Genomic DNA, 25,002 nt, shown 5'->3' with positions numbered 1-25,002 from the left:
TAATTTTTATATGTGTAGCTGTATATACTTACAATAAAAATAGCTTGTCAAAAGCTGTTTTTCATTAAACAAACTTGCCGGGATAGAGAAAACTGAACATAACTCAATTTCTGTAGGCATTTAAAGGGTCGTTGCAGAAACATTGCCATTCTTAATATAGTCTTTATAGCTTGTTGTCCATTCTTCAAGGCTGTGTACCACAAGTTGATTATTGGTTACAAACATTTCATTTAAGATAGGAAGAGGGCACGGAGCTTTCAAACCAGTTATGTCTCTAAATATTTACTTCAAGACTCAATTCAATTTCATTTATACATCGCCAGTTTATCGCCCGCACCAGCCATCCCAAGGTGACATGACATGAAAGCAGAAATTTTGAAAAAAGGAGAGAAAAAATACAAAGTCCAACATTAGGAATGCAATTTCCCCTTGAGGATGTGATTTTCAGGAGGTCTTCGGTTTAGTCAAGTTCGCAGAGTCTGCATCCTACAAAAGAAGATGCTAACTGTCAGCACTTGATTTGCACCAAAAATGAAAAATTATTTTATTCAAGGTTGAAAATTGTCTGAATATATATCATGTTAACATCTGTAAATCTTGAGATACTTTATTGGTCACAAGCATGCCCCTTACATTGCCCAACTATTTCACTGTAGAGGAATGTTTAGATTCTGTAAGTCTTTATAGTGTTTCCTCTTTTTCTTTTGGTCCCAAAATGATCCTCCTTCATCCCAAGCAAGTGAATCCACAATGGCTAGCCAGTAGTGGCATGACCTTTCTGCATGGCCCTCAGCTGTCACTGTCCAGCAGAGGCCACCAGACACACTGGTCAGTCAGTTATCCAGTCAGCACCAGGGGGAAGGAGTCATGCTCACTGTCATACCCTAGCCACTGCCTTCTTCTTATTAGACTCAACCAAGGTCAGTAGAAGCTAGAGCCTCCCAGCTGTTAAGAGACAGCGCTACACACATAGTTCAACTTTATTCAAGTATTTTCAGCCTGTTCACACAGTGAGAACCCACCAGTCTCAGGTCTAATCTAGCATAGCTAACCTTGCAGAATACTGCAGCAGCACAAATGTTGCAGAAAGAAAGGGCAGCATCTGATGTGCCCCAAGTAAAGTGGAAAAAAGCTGCATGTTCACCTGCATGCTCCTGACCAAGTCAAAATGTGTAAAACAAATATTATGAAAAAAGATTTTTACTAACTCATAAAGCCCAAATATATACTCATATTGATCAGAGTATTTGGTAAAAATATGGTGATGTTTGAATTTCTCAGACCTACACTAATGTGTAAATAATATATCTACAAGGGAATTTTGCACCATAAAAACTTTCTGTACCTACCCGACCAGCTTTGAAATTCTGCACCCATTTTCTGCCCAACCTGTCGGACACGGACCAGGCGAATGTGGGCGCATACTGCCAGGTGTAGTAAAGCAGGAGCATGGGCTGCTGAGAGATCCACATCTCCTTGACACCATTGGAAATTCCCACTACCATTAAACGCACACAGCGATCTGTTGGCATCCTCTTCAGATGTCCAACTGTGGGTGGAGGCTTGAAGTAATGAGAGGAAAACTTGTTACTTAAAACATAGCTTTGAAATGGTTATATTAGGCATATCAACTAAAAAAAATACCTTGTTTATTTCTGCTGTAAAGGCATTTTTGGCGATTTGTGATTGGACGGGCCCTGGACACACTGTGCTAATTAGTATTTTTGGATAGTCAGTCAGCTCAGTTCGAAGGGAATTAAAGAAACCCTGTGGATAATACAGCAGAGATCCAGATCTGTTCCCACAAGCCAACAACTAATACATTTAGTTGAAAAGAATTAAGAGAAATAAAATGGTCATAATCTCCTTTCTGAAATCTCATCACCTGAAGTGCATGCTTGCTAGCAGAGGCACCTGTTGCAAGAGGCGCAGCGGTAAGGCCAAAGAGGCTGCTGACAGTCACGATGCTCCCCTGGCCTCGCTGCGTCATGTGAGGCAGCACCTGCTTGGTTAGAGAGACCGTACCGAAGAAGTTGAGCTCCATCAAGGCCTGGCACACATCCACGCTGGTTTCCAAGAACAGAGAGCGCTGACTTCGACCGCCATTGTTAATGAGGATATCAATCTGATGAGGGATAGAAAAGAACATCTGAAATCTCATTTATTTCAGTTACCTATAGTTTTGTACTTTCTAATTTGTTTTTATTTTGATTCAGTTAGTTTTCAGAGTGGATTTTGTTGTTTCAGTTTAGTTTTTTTTGTGCGAAAATGTTTAGTTTTAGTTTAGTTTTTATTAGTTTCAGTGGAAGCTTTAGTCTTTTTATTATTATTGAATAGAGGACACATGTCTCATCAAAACTATCACAATTGTAAGGGTGAATGTTTATGGAGAAAAAACATTGTTTTCAGCAGACATTTAAAACAGAGTAGCTATCTGAGAGTTTACAACCTCAGAAGAGATGGTGCATGTGGATTTAAAATAACAGTTAAAAGGCTCTGATCAGATGATGACTGCTGGAATACATCTCAGTAGATCTGCTTTTCTAAAAGGGGCATAACAGTGTTAGGCTTTAAAAGTGGTGGAACATGTCACAGCTAACAGGGGGATTTAAAACTGCAGTTTGATCAATCCAAATTTGAAATAGTTCCTGGAAATCGTGGGTGCCACACATGGTTCGGGCTAGAAAAGGAGACAGACAACCAAGCTTACTGTGAGAACCAAGTCCAAAGGTCAGCATCTGGGGCTGCATTGGTGCACACAGCATAGGTAACAAGCATATCTGTGACAGCACACCATTAATGCTGAAGGATACAGATTTTGGATGCTGGTTCCAAACTGACTTCTGCATGTGCTACAAAAGGAAGGTTTTGCAGTAAAAGCTGGAAATACGTTTTGCTATATTTTACCTTAGCCCTTTTTCATGTATGGCATACATATCCAGGTTTTCTACACCTTGTTAAAGTAAAAAGTCTTGAATTTACACACTGTCACAGGTTCTTAGAAAATGACTTGAATAATGAAAAAATAAACTACATCCACAAAGTGAAGTGAAACTAACCATCCATTAAAGGATGTCTTTAAAATAAGACAAAGGTGGTCTCTATTATGTAAATCAAACCCAGTATTTGAATGTTATAGATGAGTTGTTAATGCAACAACAAAAAAATTCATGAAACTATGAGCAACTGCAGTGAGCTTACGTGTCCAAAGTACCCAATCACAGTTTTTGTTTTTGTCTCATGTGACCTCCTCTCCAGCAAATCAAGTGGAAGAACAAGAATATCCTCATCCTTAAGTTCAGAGGTCTCTTAAAGAATAAAGGACAAAAAGCATTCATTTAGTCACTTTTGAGTAAAACTGAACAAACTATAACTGACATCATATGGAAACCTAGTATGTTATTAATGTGTTATACTCCATATACGTCCATGTACCCAAGCTTAAGTGTTCCTTCACATTAAGTGGGTTTCTTTTGGCTGGAATCCACTTTACTTTGATATAATTTGACAATTTAAAACAATTTATCTTACCTAAGCAATGGCGTTTCACTCTGTGTAGCTCATCCTCACGCCGGGCAGACAGGATGAGACGTGAGCCGCACTTTGCCAGCTGGTAGGCCAGCTCTTCTCCAATACCGCTGGATGCTCCAGTGATCCACACCACCAACCCTTTCAGCTTCCTCTCTGGTTGACACAAACCACAACAGTCAACATTTCCTGCTACAGTTCTTTGGTCTTTATAAACTTTCAGAGAGATAGCAAAAACCTAAGGAGCAGCCAAATCCATAATCTGGTACATCGGTAAAAAGGAAATAAAGTTTCACTCCACCATCTGGTGGGGCCCTTTCTGTGTGGAGTTTGCATGTTCTGCCCATGTTTGCATGGGTTCTCTCCAGGTACTGAAGCTTCCCTCCACAAGTCAAAAACATGCAATTAGTGGGGTTAGGTTAACTGTTGATTTGAAATTTTCCAGGGTGTGCATGGAAGGATGGCCATCTCAAAAATACCAAAAAGGCCTGAAAGACCACAGATGAAAACTAAAGTGGCTGGTCACAGTATCCTTTCCTTTTTTTCCCTTCAGTAACATCTAAACAAGTCAAGAGAACTCTCGAAGAGATAGGTGTATCATTGCTAAGCTGTCAAATCAAGAGATGTCTTCATGAATGGAAATAAAGAAAGTTTAAAACAAGTTGGAAACCACTGGTTACACTCAAGTACAAGAGGCCAGATTCCTGTAAGTTTTAATGATACTCTATGCATCATGCTTTACTTTCTAATTATGGTGAAGACTAAAGTGCTCCTTACAAAACTATCTAACAGCATAAAAATAGTTAAAGTTTGACCTATATTTGACTAGCTACAACATCAAACTCCTGCTTACACATTAACATGGCAGGCCTAGTTATAATGGTACAGTATAATCCCGGTTTTATCCCCTTCAGTACAGCACAGTACAGAATGAATTCCCACTTCAGGTCTCAGTGCAGGTTTTCAGTCTAATTTAGCTCTCTGTAGCTGTTGTCCTTAACAGTGATCCTTGGGCACAACTTCCCTCTTTAAGGTATCACATTTCAGCTTCACAAAAATCACCGCATTGCTATCAAAGATTGTTTTATTAAGTAAATGTGTTTCTGTTTAGAACAAACCCTTGGCTGACAGACAGTCTGTGCTTTCCCTTTAGGATAACTTTGCACTTAGTAACAGCAACAGGCTCTGAAGAGGCCTCCTGTGACTGCCACTGCTCCCTGATACGAAAACATTTGTGAATAATTGATAAGAGAAAAATGTATGATCTCTTCCAAAATTTGCCTTACTTAGCCTTTGCTGATTAACATTTTTTATTTTTACTGTCCCCAACAGTTGCAGAGATACACATTTGATCACAAATCTGAGCCCCTTCTTTATTAATAAGAAACTTCTCACAGTTCTGGGGGATGGTTGTTTCACTCACCTGGCCTTTGCCCTGTCAGACTTGCCCAAAGCAGAGTGAAGTCTGCATCCGCGAAAATGAAGCCAATTAAACAGACAAGTAAACAAAATGCTATGAAGCAGCTCAGTGCAGATACAGTGCAGGACTCCATTCCTTGTAAAACAACACACATGCACAACCAACAAACTTATGATTTAAGTAACTACACCGCAACCTATAATGAGAGGTGGTTAAAGTGTAACCACTTGTGTAATCACTTCCTCTCTAGTATTTTCAAATTTAAACCTAGAGAGCGATATTTAAAGTCTTTATTCTTCTTCTTCATAATTTTTAAAACACTCTGTGGTTTCTCGACTGATTGGGATCCATTCCTGCCTTGTTAGAGTTCAAAGCTGATTAACTTGTGGGTTCCCACTTTTTACCCCAAAAGACCAAATGTATCATATTTCTTGTGTATGGATCCAAAATGTTAATTTGATGATATTTGAACCATTTAAATATTACTTTAGCCTAGAGACATGGTTTTCCATCATGCTTGAAAATGCACCAAAGTGTCATCAAATTGCTCCCTGGTCATTGTAAGAAGCTAGTCTTTGAGGCCTTTTTTTTTTTTTTTTTTTTTTTAAACTATGAGTCAATCTTGACACCAATAGGAAGGAAGTTGATATCAAGCTTGCCACAAAGAATTTCAGAGGTTATGAAGAATAAGGGTCAAGAATTTACACCAATTTCAAAAGTCTTTGAAACTTACATAGTGGTTGTTGTTTTTCTGTGTCTCAGAAACATGTTAAAAATATATATAATTAAAACTGAAGCTGCAAAGTGCATGAAACACAAACAGGTGACTGTCAGTAAATTCACCATGATTTAGAAACAGCTAAAATTGAGACTTAGTCTCATCACATTAAAATTGTGATTCCAGGGCCTGGACAAAACTGGTAGGCTATTAAGAACGTTATTTCATTAGACGGTTGGTTATTCAGGTGAAGTCTGAGTATGAGTGCCCAAGCGTGATTCCAAAGACTCCTACAAGAAGATTTGTGAAAGAATAACCTCACAAGGATTTTTAAGCTTCTATGAAGACGTGCATTGGATTGGGTCTTGCTGTATCTGCATAGTGTTTGGTGTGATGTTGTGTTGATAATTTTACTTGTCCCTTTAAAGGAAGTGTAAATTTTCTAAGTCCTCTACTCTTTCATATGCTTACAATAAAAAAAAAAAAAAAAAAAAAAAAATATCGCTCATCAAACAGCAGTTTAATGTTTCATTAAACAACCTGGCCCAAAAGAAAATTTAAAGTAAACTTTATTAGTCATCCAAAAGGTCATTCAAATCTGTAATCATTCTTTAGGCCAAAAAAAAAAAAAAAAAAAAAAACCCAAGGGAAAAACAGACTAACTACGTCTGAGACAAGAAGAGCTTTTAAACTGAGCTTTTAAACAGTCATGTCCTTGAATTCTTCCTTCTGGATGGAAAAAAAAATCCAAAGTCCAACTTTAGGAACACATTGAAGTGTTTCTTCCTGAGGACGCAGCTTTCAGGAGGTCTTTGGTTTAGTGAAGTATGCAGAGTCTGCATCCTGCAAAAGGAAGAGTGCGGCTGTCAGCACTGATTTTCTACTTCCCTGAATCAAATCAAAATAATTTAAAGGAAAACGTCCAAATAGACATGCTGTTAATATTTGTACATCTTAAAAAAAAATTTTTTCAAGGTGGTCACAAGATGACGAGCTTTATAGGCAGGGATTTCACTGTTATGCTATTCATGTTTTTTTAGGCTCTTTCTGTTTCAAAATGATCCTTCTGAAGCAACGGCCACCCAGCTGCAAAATGACCTTTCTGTAAATTAACCTCTTTATATTTAAGGTCCAGTGTGCAATTTATATGCATTCTCCTCCCTCTCCGTTAAATACTGACATAATTACACTCACTGGCCACTTTAGTCAGCTGATCAGTAACATAAATATCTAACCATCCAATCACAAGGTAGCAAACTCAATGAGTTTAGGCAAGTAAAGAAGATTCAGATGACCTGCTGAGGTTCAAACAGACCATTAGAATGAGGCAGAAAAGTGATTAGAGTAACTTTGAATGCAGCAGATGTATGAATGTAGCTGGTAAGCGTATTTCAGAAACTGTTTGAAAAAGAGAAAATATGCAGTGAGCTACAGTTCCTCGGGTGAAAATGCCCCATTGACACAATAGGGAGACCACACCGGGTGCCATTTCTTGTCAGCTTAGAACAGGAAACTGAGGCTACAATTCAGACAAGCTCACCAAGGTTGCACAACAGAACTCTGGAAAAATGTTGCCGTGTCTGATGAGGTTCAACTTCTGTTGCTACCTTTGGATGGTAAGGTCAGAATTTGGTGTAAAGAAAATAAAAGGATGGATATTTGGGTTGCTTGGGATCAATTGAGTATTACCCTTTTATCACCGCATCTTCAGACAGCTGCTTGAAGCAGGATAACCTGAGACATAAAGCTCAAATCAACGCAAACTGGTTTCTTGAACATGACACGGGGTTCACTGTACTCAAACAACCTCTGCAGTCATTGAATCCTAACCCAATAGTTGGGTTGCGGTCACGTGGTTCTGATGACGTGCGGAGGCAGCGCGATTTTTGAGTGGAGGGCGGAAGTAAACATGGAGGACACTGTGGAGAGTCAGGAGAGCAGCTATTGTGCAACTTTAGACCCCGTTTCTCGGGAGAGATATAAACAGATAGTTAAAAAATATATCGGACGTGATCCGTATTCTTTGAAAATGTCCGAATACACCACAGAAGTAAAGGATTTGCCTACTATCGAGGCTGTGGATATCACCAACTACTTGGTCCTCCAGACTTCTTACTACACTAGGCAGCAAATGAAAGCTTTCAAGAGTCTGGAGGCGTACAATGTTTTTGTCAGCGGGTGGGTCCACAACCTTGGAACAAAACGTCTCCGTGATGGATACAGTTTGGTGTTTGCAAGGGTGAGTGTTTGTTCTTATATTGCTTTATCTTAAACACGCTAACAGTTAGCGGTAGCGGCTTTAACGTCAACAAACATGCCACATCCTTAGGACTTCGTTAGAGTGACAGTTGTTTGTTTCAAGGTAAACCATTCTCAGAGGTCTAACGAGACACCTCTGAAGACTTGGGTAATTGCAAAGGAGGATGGAGAAGTGATTGCAGCTCATTGCAATTGTATGGCAGGGTTAGTAGCCTGTTCTCCACTGTCACTAGGCTCAAATCCGGGCTCTCAGCCGTCTGTTGCATATCCAAAATCGCCTCTGCACATCGATGCTGTTCTGCCTTAAGCTTCATTCTTTTCTCTCGTTTGAGAACTGATTCCGATCTGGGTTTTCGATCGTAGCCGAGATTGACTCTTCGTCATCCAAAGCACTTGGGCAGCCTATAGTCCCAATCAAGTCAATATTAGACTACTAACTTAAAAGCACTAAGTAAACGAGAATGTAACGACAACCTAATGCTAATAAGTTCGTTTGCAAACATAACATTACCTCTGACGAAGTGGTCGCTGCAGACACGGGCATTGGCAGACTCTGCTCCTCCCGACTGTAAACGTAAATTTAAAATCCATTTTTTCCTACGTTTTTCGGTTAGAATTTTCCATTTTTCTCCTCTTCGTTGGGCTATTTTTGGTACCCTAAAATACCGTTTATCAGTTTCTCGGGTCGACCTACTGGAGCATCCGTAAACACAACAGGACATAGGCATTTTGCGTACTGTCTGTCTGTGATTTTGCGCTTATCTTTTTCACTTCCGACCACCAGTCAAATTTCGCGCTTTACGTCGACGTCACGTCTACGTCAAATGAAACCTGGCTATAGAGCACTTTTGAGATTTGGTGGACTCCAGAGAGTCACCTCATGGATGTGTAGCCAATAAATGTGTAGTAACTGTGTGGTGCTGTCATGTGACTATGGACCAAAATCTCTGAGGAATGTTTCCAGCACCTTGTTAAATCTATGCCATGAAGAATTAAAGCAGGTCTGGACTCTATGTATGAGCTATAGACATTTTTAAAATTCTCACACACTTAAATGACAGGGAGTGAAAAGGACACAAATAAGGCTCAACTGCATAATACCAGCCGGCAGGTGTGGCAAGGCATCCAGCACCTAACCAACTATAAGATCAATCTCGGAGCTGCGGACGGTGACCTGGAGCTGGCAGAGGAGCTGAATATCTTCTTTGCCCGCTTTGAGACCAGGGTACCGGAGGTATTGGAGCCACAGCAGCAACACGCCACCCATAGCAGCACCACCCTCACCCTGGAAGAGCACGAGGTGAGGCGCATGCTGCAGGCTGTTAACCCGAGGAAGGCGGCGGGTCCTGATGGTGTGCCAGGTCGAATATTGAGGGATTGTGCAGGACAGCTGGCTGGGATCTTCACCAGGATTTTCAACAAATCCCTCGCACAGGCGACTGTCCCACTCTGCCTGAAGTCCTCCACCATAGTCCCCTTGCCTAAGAAGCCCCACATCACTGGCCTGAATGACTACAGACCGGTGGCACTCACCCCAGTGGTAATGAAATGCTTTGAGAAGCTGGTCCGCAGACACATCACAGCAGCCCTGCCCCGCAGCCTGGATCCACACCAGTTTGCCTACAGAGCAAACCGATCCACGGAAGACGCTGTAGCCACAGCACTCCATGCTGCATTAACTCACCTGGAAGAGCATGGTAGCTATGTGCGGATGCTCTTCGTGGATTACTGCTCAGCTTTTAACACCATCCTTCCACACAAACTGGTGGCCAAGCTACAAGACCTGGGGCTTCCATACAGCACCTGCATGTGGATCAATAGCTTCCTCTCGGGCCGTAGACAGAGAGTCAGAGTTGGCCATCACACATCCTCAGCCCTGAGTCTCAGCACTGGCTCACCCCAGGGCTGTGTGCTCAGTCCACTGCTCTACTCTCTCTACACACACGACTGCACTCCTCGCCACCACAGCAACATCTTTGTGAAATTTGCAGATGACACCACAGTGGTGGGGCTCATTTCCAAGGGAGACGAGTCTACGTACAGAGACGAGGTGGAGCAGCTGACGTCATGGTGTAAGGCCAATAACCTCCTCCTCAACACTTCAAAAACCAAAGAACTCATAATAGACTTCAGAAGGAAAAAGGCAGAGATCCAACCACTATTCATAAATGGGGACTGTGTAGAAAGGGTGGCAAGCTTCCGCTTCCTGGGAGTCAATATAGAGGAGAACCTTTCCTGGAGTGTGAACACCTCCGAGCTGCTGAAAAAGGCCCAACAGAGACTGTACTTCCTGAGAATTCTCAGGAGGAATAACATCACACAGAGACTGCTGGTGTCCTTCTACAGAGCCACCATTGAGAGTGTTCTAACTTACTGCATATGCATCTGGTACACTAGCTGCACAGGGGCTCAGAGGAAAGCACTCCAAGGGATCATTAACACCGCCCAAAAGATCACTGGCTGCCCTCTCCCCACACTGGAAGTTCTACACAACGCCCACTGTTTTAAAAAGGCCCAAAACATCATAAAAGACACCTCACATCCTGGCCACTCCCTGTTCGAACTGTTGCCCTCAGGCAGACGGTACAGGGCAATCAGAGCAAGGACTAATAGACTCAAACACAGCTGTTATCCAACTGCAATAACACATCTGAATACTACAAAAAAATGTCCATCACGCCACTCTTGTGTTAATCTATGCACGGTCTGAAGCATGTGTGTGGGAATGTATGTGAATGTTTTACTGTTATATCTTATTAGTATTTTAAGTATTCTATCTATTTTATTTATTGAACTTTATTGTTTTATTTATATTTTGATATTGCTAGGGATGATGCAATGATCGGGGACCATTCTTAATTTCGTTGTTCTCATGACAATGACAATAAAGTTTCTGATTCTGATAACCAGGGCAAGAAGATAGGATCTATTATTGTGTGGTCTTTACCCTACAATATAAGACACAAGTTTTAGATTTTGTGCTTTATATTAATTTATATATAAATATAATAAAACATGGTTGCATCAAAAATGCTTGAGTGCAGACTCCAGAAACTAATGGATGACATGCAATGGCCTCATCAACCTTTTATGTACCCAATAACCAAGCTCAGCCATGAAAAAACACATCTACAGCAAAGTCTCTATAGCCCGTTTCCCCTCATAACATGTTTTGCTCTGCCTGTTTATCAAGCTGAAATTTGGGGGTTTGAATGCTTTGACTGACAGGTTTACAGACACGGGGAGCTGAACTGGACCTCTTAACTGGGTCTGTGCTGCTTAACATCCCCTGCTATTATGTACAGCCTGTCAGTTTGTGCATTAGTTTTATTAGTCTGCTATTTATCACTAATTAGCATGTTGCTAACTTGAGCCAATATCCTCACCCTCTGATCTAAATATGTTCACTTTTGGCGCAAAAAAAAAAAAAAAAAAAATCAACATGATGCCTTCAGAATTCCGAGTCCAGAGGCCAAGGCATGCTGTCTTGGTGGCTACACCCATCTTTTACATACACCCTGTGCATATTATGTACGTACCACACCAGCTTTAAAATTTTGAACTCTCTTCCTTCCCAGCAGGTCTGTGATGAACCAGGCAAACGTAGGAGCATACTGCCAGGCGTAGTAAAACAGGAGGAAGGGCTGCTGTGCAATCCACATCTCCTTGACACCATTGGCGATTCCCACTAGCATTAAATGCACACAGCGACTTGTTGGCATTTTGTGTTCCTGGCTTCCAACTGATGCCACAGGCTTTACGTAATGGAAGGAAAAATGGTTACTGAAAGCAAACGTTCTCAAAAAGCACTTATGTCACAAATGTGAAATCGCAACAGCAAATAAAATGCATTACCTTGTTTAGCTCCTCTGTGAAGACGTTGCTGATAATCTGTGATTGGATTGGCCCTGGGCACACCATGCTAATTAGTATCTTTGGATAATCAGTCAGCTCAGGTCGAAGGGCATTGAAAAAACCCTGTGGAAAATACAGCAACACCACTTACCCAGTTGGGACCGGTAATAGTTTTTTTTCCCTTCCTTTGTTCCCCATATATAACTAATGCTAAGTTTAGACGAGATGCAGAAACATTCAATTACATTAAATGAGTTAAATTCAAACCACAGAGTCATGAGAAATCGCATCACCTGAAGAGCATGCTTGGTGGCACAGTATCCTGTTGCAAGAGGCGCCCCGGCGAGGCCGACTAGGCTGCTGACAGTCACGATGCTCCCCCTGCCTCGCTGCGTCATGTGAGGCAGCACCTGCTTGGTTAGAGAGACCGTACCTAAGAAGTTGAGCTCCATCAAGGCCTGGCACACATCCACGCTGGTTTCCAAGAACAGAGAGCGCTGACTTCGACCGCCATTGTTAATGAGTATATCAATCTGATGAGGGATGAAAAAATAAGATAGGATAAAAAAAGTGCAGAAAGATGACGTGACTTGAAAAGTTATCAATCTACAATCTGGTGAAATAGAATTTTAATTGGGTCATTGTTTGATTCCTGGTTTAAAACCAGCACCTTTTAAATAAGTTGCAGGCGTCAGGAAATATTAATGTGGTAATGAAACTAAGAACTAAGCCTTACATTCCCAAAGTAGCGAATAACTGTTTTTGTTCTTTCCTCGTGTGATGTCCTCTCCAGCAAATCAAGGGGAAGAACAAGAACATCGTCATCCTTAAGGTTGGAGGTCTCTTGAAAATAAAAGAATAAAAATGATTCAGCTGATCACAAGCAAGTAACACTGAACTGAAATCAAGCTAATGCCCAGTTGCAACCGAACTGACTGAAAAGGTAAAAAGTTAAAGCACGGATGTTGAATACATAACAACATCATTTTAATTTATCTTACCTAAGCAATGGCGTTTCACTCTGTGTAGCTCATCCTCACGGCGGGCAGACAGGATGAGACGTGAGCCGCACTTTGCCAGCTGGTAGGCCAGCTCTTCTCCAATACCACTGGATGCTCCAGTGATCCACACCACCAGCCCTTTCAGCTTCCTCTCTGGTTGACACAAACCACAACAGTCAACAAGGCGAATTTCTTTTACGACACTTAGCAGTTAGCAACAGAGGAGTCATAAAGATTGCCTGATTTTGTTTTAACTGAATACGGCACTCTTATTGTATGCTCTTACTTTCACCAAAATTATTATTACTTATTTTATCTTTTTCACAGAAGACTCTTGAACTCTTGGATAGTTTTGCCTTTAGTACTTTTGTTGACTACCTGTGGTCACTGTTCAGAAAATGTTCCAGTGCACTAAAATGGAAGACTTTTGACATTCATACAGAGAAATTATTAAGTGCATATTGTAACATTATACGGAATTTGTTGTATGATTACATGTCTATATAATATAAGAAGCTGTGTGTTCTGCTGAGGCTCACATCAGAGTAAAGTTAGCATGGCACACATTATCTTCTAAACACAAATGACGTTTTGCCGTTAAAGAGTTCAGAGGTCAATCTGAGTTGAAGACGAAGCCTTATAAAATCAACTTATTGTTCTTTGACAGTTCAACCGATCAATCACAAACAGAGAGGTTACCCGTGCTTGTCCCCTCATAGGACGGATTCCCTTCGTTATAAACAAGAAGGTGAAGACAACATGTGGTGTGTTTCGTTTGACTCACCTGGCTTGTGCCCCGCTAGACTTGCCCAGAGGAGAGTGAAGTCTGCATCCGCGAAAAGGAAGCAGAGTAAATGGATGAGTAAATAAACTGGTATAAACCAGCTGAGAGCAGACACAATCCAGCAGTCCATTTGGTGGAAGCAAGTGGGCTACAGTACACGCGTATACTTTTAAAGTGGCTTGTCACTACCCGATCCGTACCGGAAATCCGATCGGTACCACGCATGTGCGAACGGTGTCTACTTACGGTCGAAGCATTTTACGATAGTTACAGGTCAGAGTATCTGTTAAGATGTTAAGAATAATAAGTATCTCTTAAAATGTTTGCAATAATGAAGCAGTAACCCTAACCCCATAGCTACAACCAAAACTAAGTTAAAGGATGTCTACGTCACTTCCGCTTTATTTTCAAAATTAAATCTTCAGAAATAAACGTGCTTCTTCCTATCTATCGCTCTTCTCCAGTTTGCATAACAGTATAACAGTTATCTTTTGCAATAACGAACTTGAACCACAGCTGTTACACAGTGTCCTGCAGAACCCTGCGAGTCTCCAAGAAAAACAAACAAAAAACCCCCAAACCCAGCCCTGAGTTTAGATGAGAGAGGATTTAATGGAACAGAATCAGACTCACAATACTTTACTAATCCCTGAGGAAATTATGTGGTCACAGTTGCTCCAAGACAGTAAGATATGTAAGTATAGTATGGCAGTAAGTAAGATGAGGGGATATATTTCAGTAATACAAGCAAACACACGTTTTCCCAGTATGAGGCATTAGCGATATGCAGTTTTGCATGTTGTATTTCATTTTAAAGTAACCTATATCCATCTATTATCTGTTATTATTATTAAAATAACCTATATCCCCCCGGTCATTGGTTTATGCAAGCCTGATGCAGGACGGATTTGCATAGTATAAAAACTGTGATCTTGACTAGTTTAACTAACTGAGGACAGTGTTATTTTCATGTTGGATTTAATGGGTTTAGAAACACTCCAAACTGAAAAACATGCATGTGGTGGTTATTTTACTGGCCGAGTGCAGTTAGACACAAGGCACTTAATTTTGATTGCTTAGCACACTGGACACATTTTGGCTCATGGATGTCTAGTGTAAATGTAATACATTTTAACTCATTTTCATAACATATCTTTTAATTTTTCTTTAAATAATATCTCATTTTTACCAAACAGACCCTTCAGAGTAAATGGATCATGACATGTTACATTGATTCATGTATTGCTCAGTTCCTCTTGATTACATCTTAATTTTCGAGACCCCTGCATCCATGTGAATACCATGCTCATTTAAAGAACTGTCAACCATTAAAGCTACAGCGATGATAAGGGAGTCTAGCAACTCAGCAAGGTTAAAGGGCATTTAAGATAAGATACTACAGTATTCATCCCAGAAGGGAAATTATGCTAGAGCAGCTGTAACCGACAGAATTGCTTAAATTAAATAGAATAGCTCAGTATGACATAATACAACATGACAAAACAAAAATAGCTATAAGGTAAAATACTCAAGAATATAAATTTACATGAAAATAAAAATGTCAAACAATATAAAATGAATGAGCTTAAAAAACAAAAATCAGAAAATAAAATAACAAATGACATTTAAAAAGCTGATTATAATATAACAAGGAACTCAGTAATAAAAAAAAGCAAACAAACAAAGTAAATATTGGTATTGTGTTATGATATATTGAAAAGACTTCCTGTTGGGACAGCAAAGTCAATTCAATCTATTAGAGAAAGTCCTCCCCTAACTGTCCACAGTAAAAATGGTGCAGATGGTGGTCATCTTCTACCCACAGGCTTTTGGATACTGGGTTTGAAAGCCTGTTACAGAAGAGCGAGCAATGCCACACACAACCTCTGTGTCATCTCATTTAACTTTTATGAGACTTGGCCTAAAGATCCTCTGTTACAAATATACCCAGCAAAAACTTGTCAGCTTTTTAGGAAACCCGCTTCTGTAAAAAATACAGTATGACAGTGACTGACCTCAAAGAAACACTCGGTGAATCAGACTAGTTTATGTTTCTACAGCAGCAAAATAAAACTATCGTGGGAAGTTTTATGGGAATGTTTTGTTTGTAGATGCCAGTTGCCATAAAGTTTCGGTTCTTACGTTTTAGATACTACATATAAAACAAAATAATGAATTGCAGATAAAATATTATGTAATATATAATCCCAGAAACATGTGCATCTAAATGATTGCTAAATGTCAATGAAAAATAAACTTTTTCACAGGAATCATCTGAAAAGTAGAACTCGTTTGTTTTGTGGTTGCACATATTATAGGTTATAAATTTCCTCGAAAATTCTTTGGAACAACAAATCAAATAAGAAAAAGATTTCACTCATTTTTATGATTACATATATTGTAACCTAACTTTTTGGACAGACCTCACGAATTATACTTAACAGCTAAACATAACAATTTATGCATGCATGTTAACCTTTATAATTGTTTATAATTTGCTGTAGGAATGTGGTGGAAACCTTCCAGTTGTAAATTATTATAATTAAATAAATAAATAAATAAATAAATAAAGCAAGCGATTCAAGTGCATAAACACACCTATAATTCGACCTATTGGTGGCGCCGGAGAACATGGCGGGGGAGGGGGGTAAAATAAAATAAATTAAAATTAATAAAAACAAAAATCAAGCAATGGTCAACATTAACTGTGCCACATTTCCCTTCTACAGACTGAAATTGCACAAGAAGCAGGAATTTGTGCAATAACGACATATTTTGACAGAAGCACTTATGCAGCACGTTTGCAGGATTGCACTGAATTAATTGTCATTTTGTACGGGCTTGTTTATATCAGATTTGGAAGCCCGTGTTGTGGTATACATGCTTTGCGAGCATGTTTCTATGTAGCAGCTGGAGCAGCCAGCCACAGATCTTTAGGAATGATGTCATGTTTTCGAATGCGCAACCTGCAACATCCGGGTCCTGTCTCCGTCGCTCCGTGCCGCTCAGGCTAACGTTAGCTAGCAAGTTGTCAGGCTGTCAAGTGGAGAGGCTGGGGCAGACGTTTCAGCTTCCCTTCCCCTGGCTTGGCCGCATAAACCACCGGCCACCCCCCAAAAAGCCACGAGAAAATCCGTTTGAATATTCTCGCCAGCTGAGATAATGTAATGCATCACGGACGTACGCAAAGAGGGATCTCCGCACCTACACAATTTATATGCACCGAATCTTGAGTGACGATTGCTCGCTGCTAACTGGCTAGCTACCTTAGCTAAACCGCCGTATACCCCCTAGTTTCGTCGGTGTACCCTCTCTGGTGCGAACTGCGGCCAGTCGGTCATCGTCCCTGTTGTATCTTCCGCTGGTGTCGACTAGTATTTTGGTATTTGGTAAGTCATTAAATGTTTACTTTGTAGCCAGCAGCTGTTGAGGAACATTGGGCAGCCGTAGTTCTTAGCTGTGTTAGCATGTAGCAATTAGCAAGGCCAAGGGCTTTGCCTGCCTCAATATTATATTAGCGCACCACGGCAGGGAGGGAGGCCTGTCAGTTAGCTGTGAGGGACAAGGGTCAAGGCCCGTAAGTAGGCTAGGCTGTTTGTTTATTTCAGTTGTAGTCGGTACTGGCTGCAGAGCAAAGTTTCTCACTAAACCCAGCAGCATTATTGAGCCTTAATAAACGTGACTATGGTGTAAAGTAGTTCATTACAGCGTTAGAGTTGGTTTTGACCGATTTTATGTCTTGTGATGGTTATCGAGTCTGCTAGCTGGGGCTAGCGCTACAGGCGTGTAGCTGCAACTCTTTACTACCCCAGGTAGCTAGTATGGTGAAGTGGTCTGCATTGCGGAGGTCACAGTGGTTTAGTGGACTATCAAAATGAAAGTAAATAACTTAAAACGTTTCGTTACATTTATTGGTAAACTCTAGACAGCCACTGGCCTGAGGGCGTTTCAGTCTGATCCACACCAGCAGTGTTCCTAATGTGTGGCCAAAATGTGCACACAAGTCTACTATTTTTAGACTAGTAGGGGCTGAACTCAACTCCAAGATGTTAATCTTTTGCCACAAATGGATCTAAGACGTGCTGTTAGTTTATTGATAGAATTGGTGCCTCTTTCTGGTTATTTCTTAGAAAACTATTTTTCAGAAAATTTGTCAGATTTGTACTCGTTTTATGTTTTCACATTGTCATAATTAGACAACATGTATTGTTTTAGTTTCCAAATTGGGGCTTTGATTGGACTGCACTTTCTTAATCAACGAATTTGTCATTTCTTTTGTGTTACAGGCTTTTAAAGGGACACAATGGGTGCATTTCTGGACAAACCAAAGATGGAAAAGTATAATTCCCATGGTGAAGGTAACAACCTGAGGTATGGGCTGAGCAGCATGCAGGGTTGGAGGGTTGAGATGGAGGATGCACACACAGCGGTAATTGGTCTGTCTCATGGTCTCGACCTGTGGTCATTCTTCGCTGTTTATGATGGGCATGCTGGCTCTCAGGTGGCCAAGTACTGCTGTGAGCACCTGCTGGAGCACATCACCAGCAACTCAGACTTCCAGAGTGCTCTTCAGGATGACCCCTGTGTGGACAGCGTGAAGAATGGTATCCGCACTGGGTTCTTGCAGATTGACGAACACATGCGAACCATCTCCGAGAAGAAGCACGGTGTGGACAGAAGTGGCTCCACTGCAGTGGGGGTAATGATTTCTCCAAGCCATATCTACTTCATCAACTGCGGCGACTCGCGTGGGCTCCTCAGCCGGGGTGGCACTGTGCACTTCTTCACACAGGATCACAAACCTAGCAACCCACTGGAAAAGGAAAGGATCCAGAACGCCGGTGGCTCAGTCATGATCCAGCGAGTTAATGGGTCCCTAGCAGTGTCCCGTGCTCTGGGAGACTTCGACTACAAATGCGTGCATGGAAAAGGCCCGACAGAGCAGCTTGTTTCTCCGGAGCCTGAAGTTTATGCAATAGAGAGAAGCGAGGGGGAAGATGAATTCATTATATTAGCTTGTGATGGCATCTGGGATGTCATGGCCAATGAAGAACTGTGTGACTTTGTGAGGTCAAGGCTAGAGGTTACGGATGATCTTGAAAAAGTCAGCAATGAAATTGTTGACACCTGCTTGTACAAGGTATACCATCAACAAACCCTCTTCTGACACTTTGTTGAACTGTTTGGTACAATGGTTGATTTACATAAATTCTTGTTTGTTATCTTTGATTTCTTTGCAGGGAAGCCGGGACAATATGAGTGTTGTGCTAGTCTGCTTTCCTGGGGCCCCAAAGGTATCTTCAGAAGCAGTGAAACGAGAAGCTGAGCTGGACAAATATCTGGAGGCCAGAGTAGAAGGTAGTAAAAGCACTTTTGGTTGACATTATTATAGAGTAAAACATCAAGTTTACAAATGCTCATATATCTTACTTATATTTAGAGGCAATGAAAAATGCAAAATCAAAGAGCAAAAACGGGAAGTGTTTTGTTTGTAATGTCTGTAGATTGGGTCTTAAATATTTGATATATTTAAGGTAGATATTTGAATCATACTGTATAATGAAGCATTGAAACACCAAATGAAGGACTTCAAATTCATTGATTACAGTGAGACTGCCATTGACATCTTAAGTTTATTTGCGCATCCTGCACATGTATCAATAAAACAATATCTTACTAGTGATGTCAAGTCTCTCAAATGCTGCCAGTGATCATCATTTCCTTTTTACCCCCTAATGTTCTGGAAGTATTCAACCTTTAGATTAAAAAAACAAAACCAAAACCCCCCCCAAAAAACTTTTAAGTGTAAAACAGGGTGTGAAACTTCATGAAGGGTGTTGCTGACAGGTAAAGTAAGTTTTTCCCAGGCAAGATTTAAATTAACAGCCTGGTTTTCAACTGAAGATATTTTGCATGTTAAGCAAATGCTTTAACCACTACACTATGGAGAAACAAATGCATTTTTGAAAAGTTGGAAGTGGTGGAGGTTCATCTGATAATAGTTTAGTAAGTGATTTATGGTGTCCATAAAGATGATATCAAAAGGGCAACTATCAGTCCCTGTCTTTTTGCATCCACTACGGGGTGTTTGTGTGTGCAGATGGGGTCGAACAGAGTCAAAGGTGGCAGTGGCCTTGGTTGGCAACAGGGAGACTGTTGCCTGATACTTAAAACATACCAGGGGAGGAATTCTAAAATACCTGTAGTGCAAAGCACCTGCAGGAAACGGTAATCCAGCCATAGGATCAACTATGGAAACCTTGGGACTTTTACTAACTTTGAAATAGATTGTTGACTGAGGGCTCTCATTGTGTTGCCTTGACTATAAACTCAGTAATAACCTTGAGCTTTTAGACAGGGGTTAAAAATGCACAGCCACAAATTAAATAGGAGCGTCTGATTTATAACAAAGACAATAAAAAAAGATGAGTTTTGCAGTGAAAACAAATGCAAAAGAATAGTCAGTTTATCCAGTTATTTTGTTGTCACTGTCGGTGAAATTGCAGTCGAGATTCAAATTTGGTCCCAGTCCACCAATGTAGTATCCCAGTGGCAAGTAAAGGTAAAAAACAGGCAAGTGCTGCCAGCTACACCATCACCATTGGTGTAGCACCTGTTGGCATGATTCCTGCCTGGGCTTATGTTGTTCTGTTTGAGCATCAGTTAATGCTTCATTACTATTTTGTAGAATTAAAAAAAAAAAGAAAAGTAGCAATTGCTGGTTGAGGTTATACCTGTTGTTGCGTCCCATTCATCGCGCAGGAACGGGTATTATAATAATAATAATAATAATAATAATAATAAAACCTGGATTTTAGGAAAATGCCTTGTACTTATTTCTTCTTCACTTTCCGGGCTACTGCCTAAAGGTTCTGTGAAAAGAAGCTGCTTTGGGTCATATAAGAAATCCCGGTAAAGTTTTGTACTCGCTAGCATAGTTACAACAGCTTTATACATTATTTACACAGGGCTTAGTTCTTCTCAACCTGACTAACCACTCAGCTAAAGAGGAACAAAAAAGGATAGATGTCTTTATCTTTTTTGTTTCACCTCCTGTTTTATCTGTCTTTGTTGCCTCCCCTGCTTTTCTGTGTTGTCTTGTGGCTTAGCAGCTGCATGTAGAGAAATTTTAGATGCGCTTAAAGCAAAACAAACTCCAAAGTAAATATCGTTACTGCCCATGTTACCAAATTTTAATGATAGCCTTTCAGTTTTAGATGGTAGAATGAACTTGTCTGGTTGCCAGTTGTTATATTTCTAATTAATACAGTGGGGCAAAAAAGAATGTGAAAAAAAATCCATGAATTCACATGGTAGGATTTGTAAAGAATTTATTCGTAAATTAGGGTGGAAAATAAGTATTTGGTCACCTCAAACAAGGAAAATCTCTGGCTCTCACAGACCTGTAACGTCTTCTGTAAGAAGCTTTTCTGTCCCCCACTCGTTACCTGTATGAATGGCACCTGTTTGAAGGTGGAGGAAGAAGAATACTGAGTTGCATCCCAAGAACACCATACCTACTGTGAAGCATGGGGGTGGAAACATCATGCTATGGGGCTGTTTTTCTGCCAAGGGACAGGACGACTGATCCGTGTTAAGGACAGAATGAATGGGGCCATGTATCGTGAGATTTTGAGCCAAAACCTCCTTCCATCAGTGAGAACTTTGAAGCTGAAACGAGGCTGGGTCTTCCAACATGACAATGATCCAAAACACACCGCCCGGGCAACAAAGGAGTGGCTCCGTAAGAAGCATTTGAAAGTCCTGGAGTGGCCTAGCCAGTCTCCAGACCTCAACCCCATAGAAAATCTGTGGCGGGAGTTGAAAGTCCGTGTTGCTCGGCGACAGCCCCAAAACATCACTGCTCTCGAGAAGATCTGCATGGAGGAATGGGCCAAAATACCAGCTACTGTGTGTGCAAACCTGGTAAAGACCTATAGTAAACGTTTGACCTCTGTTATTGCCAACAAAGGTTATGTTACAAAGTATTGAGTTGTATTTTTGTTATTGACCAAATACTTATTTTCCACCCTGATTTACGAATAAATTCTTTACAAATCCTACCATGTGGATTCATGGATTTTTTTTTTTTCACATTCTGTCTCTCACAGTTGAAGTGTACCTCTGGTGCAAATTACTGACCTCTGTCATCATTTTAGGTGGGGGAACTTGCACAATCGGTGGCTGACTAAATACTTTTTTGCCCCACTGTATATCTTAACATGACGTAACTTTGTATTTCTGAAGAGTTACTTACATAGCTGTTACATTTGCTCCTTAAACAAAATTGACTGTGAATTCCTATAAGATGCTCATAAAGTCCAGGGCCAGTAATAATAAAAGATGATTGTCTTTTGTGGTTGATACCCTAGTAATGTCATTAACAGCAGAAGGCAGAGACAAACATAATTTATATTATATTATATTTATATTTTGTGCAAAGCTTAGGCTGAATGTAATAGATGAAAGTAGGCTTATTAAATTTTTTTCTACGCTTACTATTAAAAATAAGCATCAAAGTTAGCAATATTTTATTTAGTTGGGATGACCGTTTTGTGGCCTCTGTGTTACATCAGGGAAGAAGTATTACTATGACAAAGCTTTTATTTTACATATATTCACACTTAAACAGCTGTGATTTGGTCTAAATTGGACAATATTAATCTTGTTAGTTTGTTATCCTCCTTGTACACATGGATATATAATATTTTAATTGCTCATATCAATTGTGTATTTTTAGAAGTATTCTGGTGTTGTTTAAACAGAGCTGTAATCTAATCAAATTGTGTTTTCCAACAGAGATAATCAAAAAGCATGGGGATGAAGGTGTCCCGGATTTGGTCCATGTGATGCGGACGTTAGCATCTGAGAGCATCCCTAACCTTCCTCCTGGTGGGGAGCTGGCGAGCAAGTAAGTGATATTTGTGGTTAGAATGGAAACTATGCTATTGTGACACTGGGTGTCATATGTATATATTTTTTCATTTTGAATGAAAACTAGCATTGATTTTTTTTTGCCTTCCCCCTCAGACGAAGTGTTATTGAAGCAGTGTACAACAAACTTATCCCGTATCGAAGTGATGACACAGTAAGTATTTTGCTTTAACTTCCTGCAGATGTGCTTTCTTTGAAGTATGCATGCTTTTGTTTTCTTTAAGCACACTTGTACTAATCCCATGCATGCTATAAATATTCAGAAAGGTAAAACAATGATATTGCCAAGAGATCTTTTTCAAAATGCAGTCAGGGGAGAAAAAAATATGGATTGACTCAAGCAGTTCAGACAATTGTCATCAATGTTTATCTTAACTAAAACCATGAGCTAATTTCACCAATTAATGCAACTGAACTAAAAAAGAAGTCACTAATAAGTGTGGCATAAAAATGGTCCTCTTCAAACTGATTCAAAATGAACATTCCTCATAAGTCCTTTTCATACAAACAGGACAGCTTTTGCCCCTGTCCACTCAGATATTGTGCCTTTTATCAAATAGGCTCATTGAGTCAGCTACACGTATTAGTGCACATCATCTTGTCCTTGACAGTAAAACTTGTCCTCTGGTTCCTGTATTTCATGTTTGTGTAAGGAAGGTTTTTTAATTACTTAATTTACTTTCACTGGTAATTTCTTCAAAAAAACCCAACCCTCAAACCTTTTGACTCACTTTTGCTAATTGATTAAATTGAGATTTGTTTTTCCAACCAGTTTACACAAAGATTTCTGTGTTCAGAGGGCACTAGGCTTCTTAGAAACTGTTACAGTCAACTTAAAGTGACATTCTACACTTTGTTCGTTCAAGCTTTTTTTTAAGGGAATAGATCACCTTTGGTGCTATTTGCACTTTAAGATCTTCACAACTTGTTATCATTGCAGTTGTATACAGATGTATTCAAAACTCAGGGAGGAAGATGTGAAGTTAACTTAGATTATTTACAAAATTACCCCCCACCCCCCGGGTACCCTCAATTACGAGTTTTCGCACCTCAATATTTATCGATAAAGATGTGGTTTAACAATCATTAGAACAGGTTCCACATCATTTTAGAAATAGGCCTGAAATATGACAGAAACCAGTCATTTCAGAGAAGAGAAACAAGGGATACCGCCAGTAATGTTCCAAGGGGGACAAAGTTGATGAAGATAAAATCTGAGGTCTGTCCTGGCCTTCCAAAGACCGTCACTCCTTGTGTTAAGCAACTCTAATGTTGCTGTGTGTTGTTAGATTTGTTTGATAGATTGTAAAATTGTAATTATACCCATTTTAATATCTTGTCTTTTTTCATGTATGCAAAATTTAATATGATTGGTCATAAAGAGTGCTGCATAGAATGGATTGAGAGTGGACCAGGTTAACTGCCCCATCATTTTATAACACAATGATTATACATTTACATAATTACACTGCCAAATGGCATGCTGGGTAGGGTTAGCTGGCTGGTAGCAAAATGGTCTGCTAGCACCTGAATAAACCTCTGTCACTACAGAACAGTGAGAAAATAGAGACATGATGAACCTATGGACTAAGTGACTCTTTGGAAACCTGTGCCAGGTTCATACTGTGACACTGCCAAATCTGATGGGAAAAAATACAGTGATACTAAACTTCAGCAGTAACTATAACACATTATTTCACACTTCTAAATATAATAAAGTCATATAGGCTTACGTGGAAGGTAATTTATTATGTCTTAAAGGAAAATATGCACTGTCAGCCACTTTATTAGGTACACCTGTTAATGTAAATGTCTAATCAGTCGCATGGCTGCAACTGAGCATTTATGAAATTGCAGATCTACTGTCATCTTCCCACACAATCATCTTCAAAGTTTACAGAGAATGGTCAGAGAGAAAATATGCGCACCAGTTTCTCTCGGTGAAAATGCATTGTCGATGCCAGAAATCAGAGGAGAATGAACTGATAAGAAGGTAACAGCAACTCAAAAAAACCCCCACTTAGGACAAAGGTGGCACCTCAAACCATGGCGCAGGTTTTCAACAGCAGTATGACCGCATACTGCTGTTGAAGACCTAAAGACCACACCATGTGCCACTCAAGTCAGCTAAGAATGGGTAACTGAAGCTTTAACTCACACAGGCTCACCAAAACTGGACAAAAACGTTGTCTGGTCTGATGATTCTCCTGCAACAATGTTGCAATAATCAGATGGTAGGTGAGAATTCAGCAATTTTAAAAAAACACGAAAGCAGGGATCTCTCCTGCTTTGTATCAACGATTCAGGCTGCTGCTGTTGACATAATGGTTTGGGGATATTTATTTGGCACCTTTTGGGTGCCTTAAGATGAACCCGAGCATTGTTTAAACACCACAGCCAGTTTAGCATTTTTACTGATGTCTACCGCTTTAATGACGGTAGTGTAGCCAGCAAGATAACGTATCATGTGAAAAAGCTCAAATAATCTCAAACTAGTTTCTTG

The 25,002-nt window shown here is 40.2% G+C and overlaps 3 protein-coding genes across 9 annotated transcripts in view; 1 reads left to right on the top strand and 2 right to left on the bottom strand.

The window, feature by feature from the left end:
- Positions 1 to 25: 25 nt before the first annotated feature.
- On the bottom strand, positions 26 to 6,121 carry LOC146552517 (dehydrogenase/reductase SDR family member 7-like). The gene is made up of 7 exons (XM_085256516.1): positions 4,952 to 6,121; positions 3,532 to 3,684; positions 3,202 to 3,308; positions 1,886 to 2,125; positions 1,645 to 1,767; positions 1,350 to 1,562; positions 26 to 486 (listed from the first exon to the last, which is right to left on the bottom strand). The coding sequence occupies exons 1-7, from the start codon at positions 5,100 to 5,102 to the stop codon at positions 445 to 447; spliced, it is 1,029 nt and encodes a 342-aa protein (XP_085112642.1). The 5' UTR covers positions 5,103 to 6,121; the 3' UTR covers positions 26 to 444.
- A 98-nt stretch (positions 6,122 to 6,219) lies between these two features.
- On the bottom strand, positions 6,220 to 13,944 carry dhrs7 (dehydrogenase/reductase (SDR family) member 7). Its single transcript, XM_085256517.1, has 7 exons — positions 13,566 to 13,944; positions 12,782 to 12,934; positions 12,517 to 12,623; positions 12,074 to 12,313; positions 11,781 to 11,903; positions 11,465 to 11,680; positions 6,220 to 6,509 (listed from the first exon to the last, which is right to left on the bottom strand). The coding sequence occupies exons 1-7, from the start codon at positions 13,693 to 13,695 to the stop codon at positions 6,468 to 6,470; spliced, it is 1,011 nt and encodes a 336-aa protein (XP_085112643.1). The 5' UTR covers positions 13,696 to 13,944; the 3' UTR covers positions 6,220 to 6,467.
- A 2,606-nt stretch (positions 13,945 to 16,550) lies between these two features.
- The window catches only part of ppm1aa (protein phosphatase, Mg2+/Mn2+ dependent, 1Aa), a 63,578-nt gene continuing 55,126 nt past the window's right edge, over positions 16,551 to 25,002 (top strand). For 4 of the 7 annotated variants that reach the window (XM_085256906.1, XM_085256902.1, XM_085256903.1 and 1 more), the window contains exons 1-5: positions 16,552 to 16,954; positions 17,852 to 18,705; positions 18,806 to 18,923; positions 22,365 to 22,476; positions 22,596 to 22,653. In XM_085256906.1, the coding sequence (XP_085113032.1) occupies positions 17,869 to 18,705; positions 18,806 to 18,923; positions 22,365 to 22,476; positions 22,596 to 22,653 (1,125 nt within the window). In that variant the 5' untranslated portion in view covers positions 16,552 to 16,954; positions 17,852 to 17,868. Of the gene's footprint in view, positions 16,955 to 17,851; positions 18,706 to 18,805; positions 18,924 to 22,364; positions 22,477 to 22,595; positions 22,654 to 25,002 lie in introns of all 7 variants that reach the window. The other 3 variants (XM_085256901.1, XM_085256900.1, XM_085256904.1) reach the window with 2 other exon arrangements.

This window comes from Mchenga conophoros, linkage group LG19 (assembly GCF_057382185.1).
Source record: "Mchenga conophoros isolate Kocher_MC1m ecotype Shallow Benthic linkage group LG19, M_conophoros_male_GT1.1, whole genome shotgun sequence".
In the NCBI taxonomy this organism is placed as follows: Eukaryota; Metazoa; Chordata; class Actinopteri; order Cichliformes; family Cichlidae; genus Mchenga; species Mchenga conophoros.
The sequence above is the reverse complement of the archived record's forward strand: the minus strand, read 5'-3'. Positions and strand labels throughout refer to the sequence as shown.

Coding starts and splice junctions, on each gene's coding strand:
- LOC146552517 (XM_085256516.1), bottom strand. CDS start 5,102: ATGTGTGTTGTTTTACAAGGAATGGAGTCCTGCACTGTATCTGCACTG. Junction 1,768..1,885: donor CTAGCAAGCATGCACTTCAG/GTGATGAGATTT, acceptor TATTATCCACAG/GGTTTCTTTAATTCCCTTCG. Junction 487..1,349: donor AGAATTTCAAAGCTGGTCGG/GTAGGTACAGAA, acceptor CTTCTTTTGTAG/GATGCAGACTCTGCGAACTT.
- dhrs7 (XM_085256517.1), bottom strand. CDS start 13,695: ATGGACTGCTGGATTGTGTCTGCTCTCAGCTGGTTTATACCAGTTTAT. Junction 12,624..12,781: donor AGTGAAACGCCATTGCTTAG/GTAAGATAAATT, acceptor TTTATTTTCAAG/AGACCTCCAACCTTAAGGAT. Junction 11,681..11,780: donor TCACAGAGGAGCTAAACAAG/GTAATGCATTTT, acceptor CATTACGTAAAG/CCTGTGGCATCAGTTGGAAG.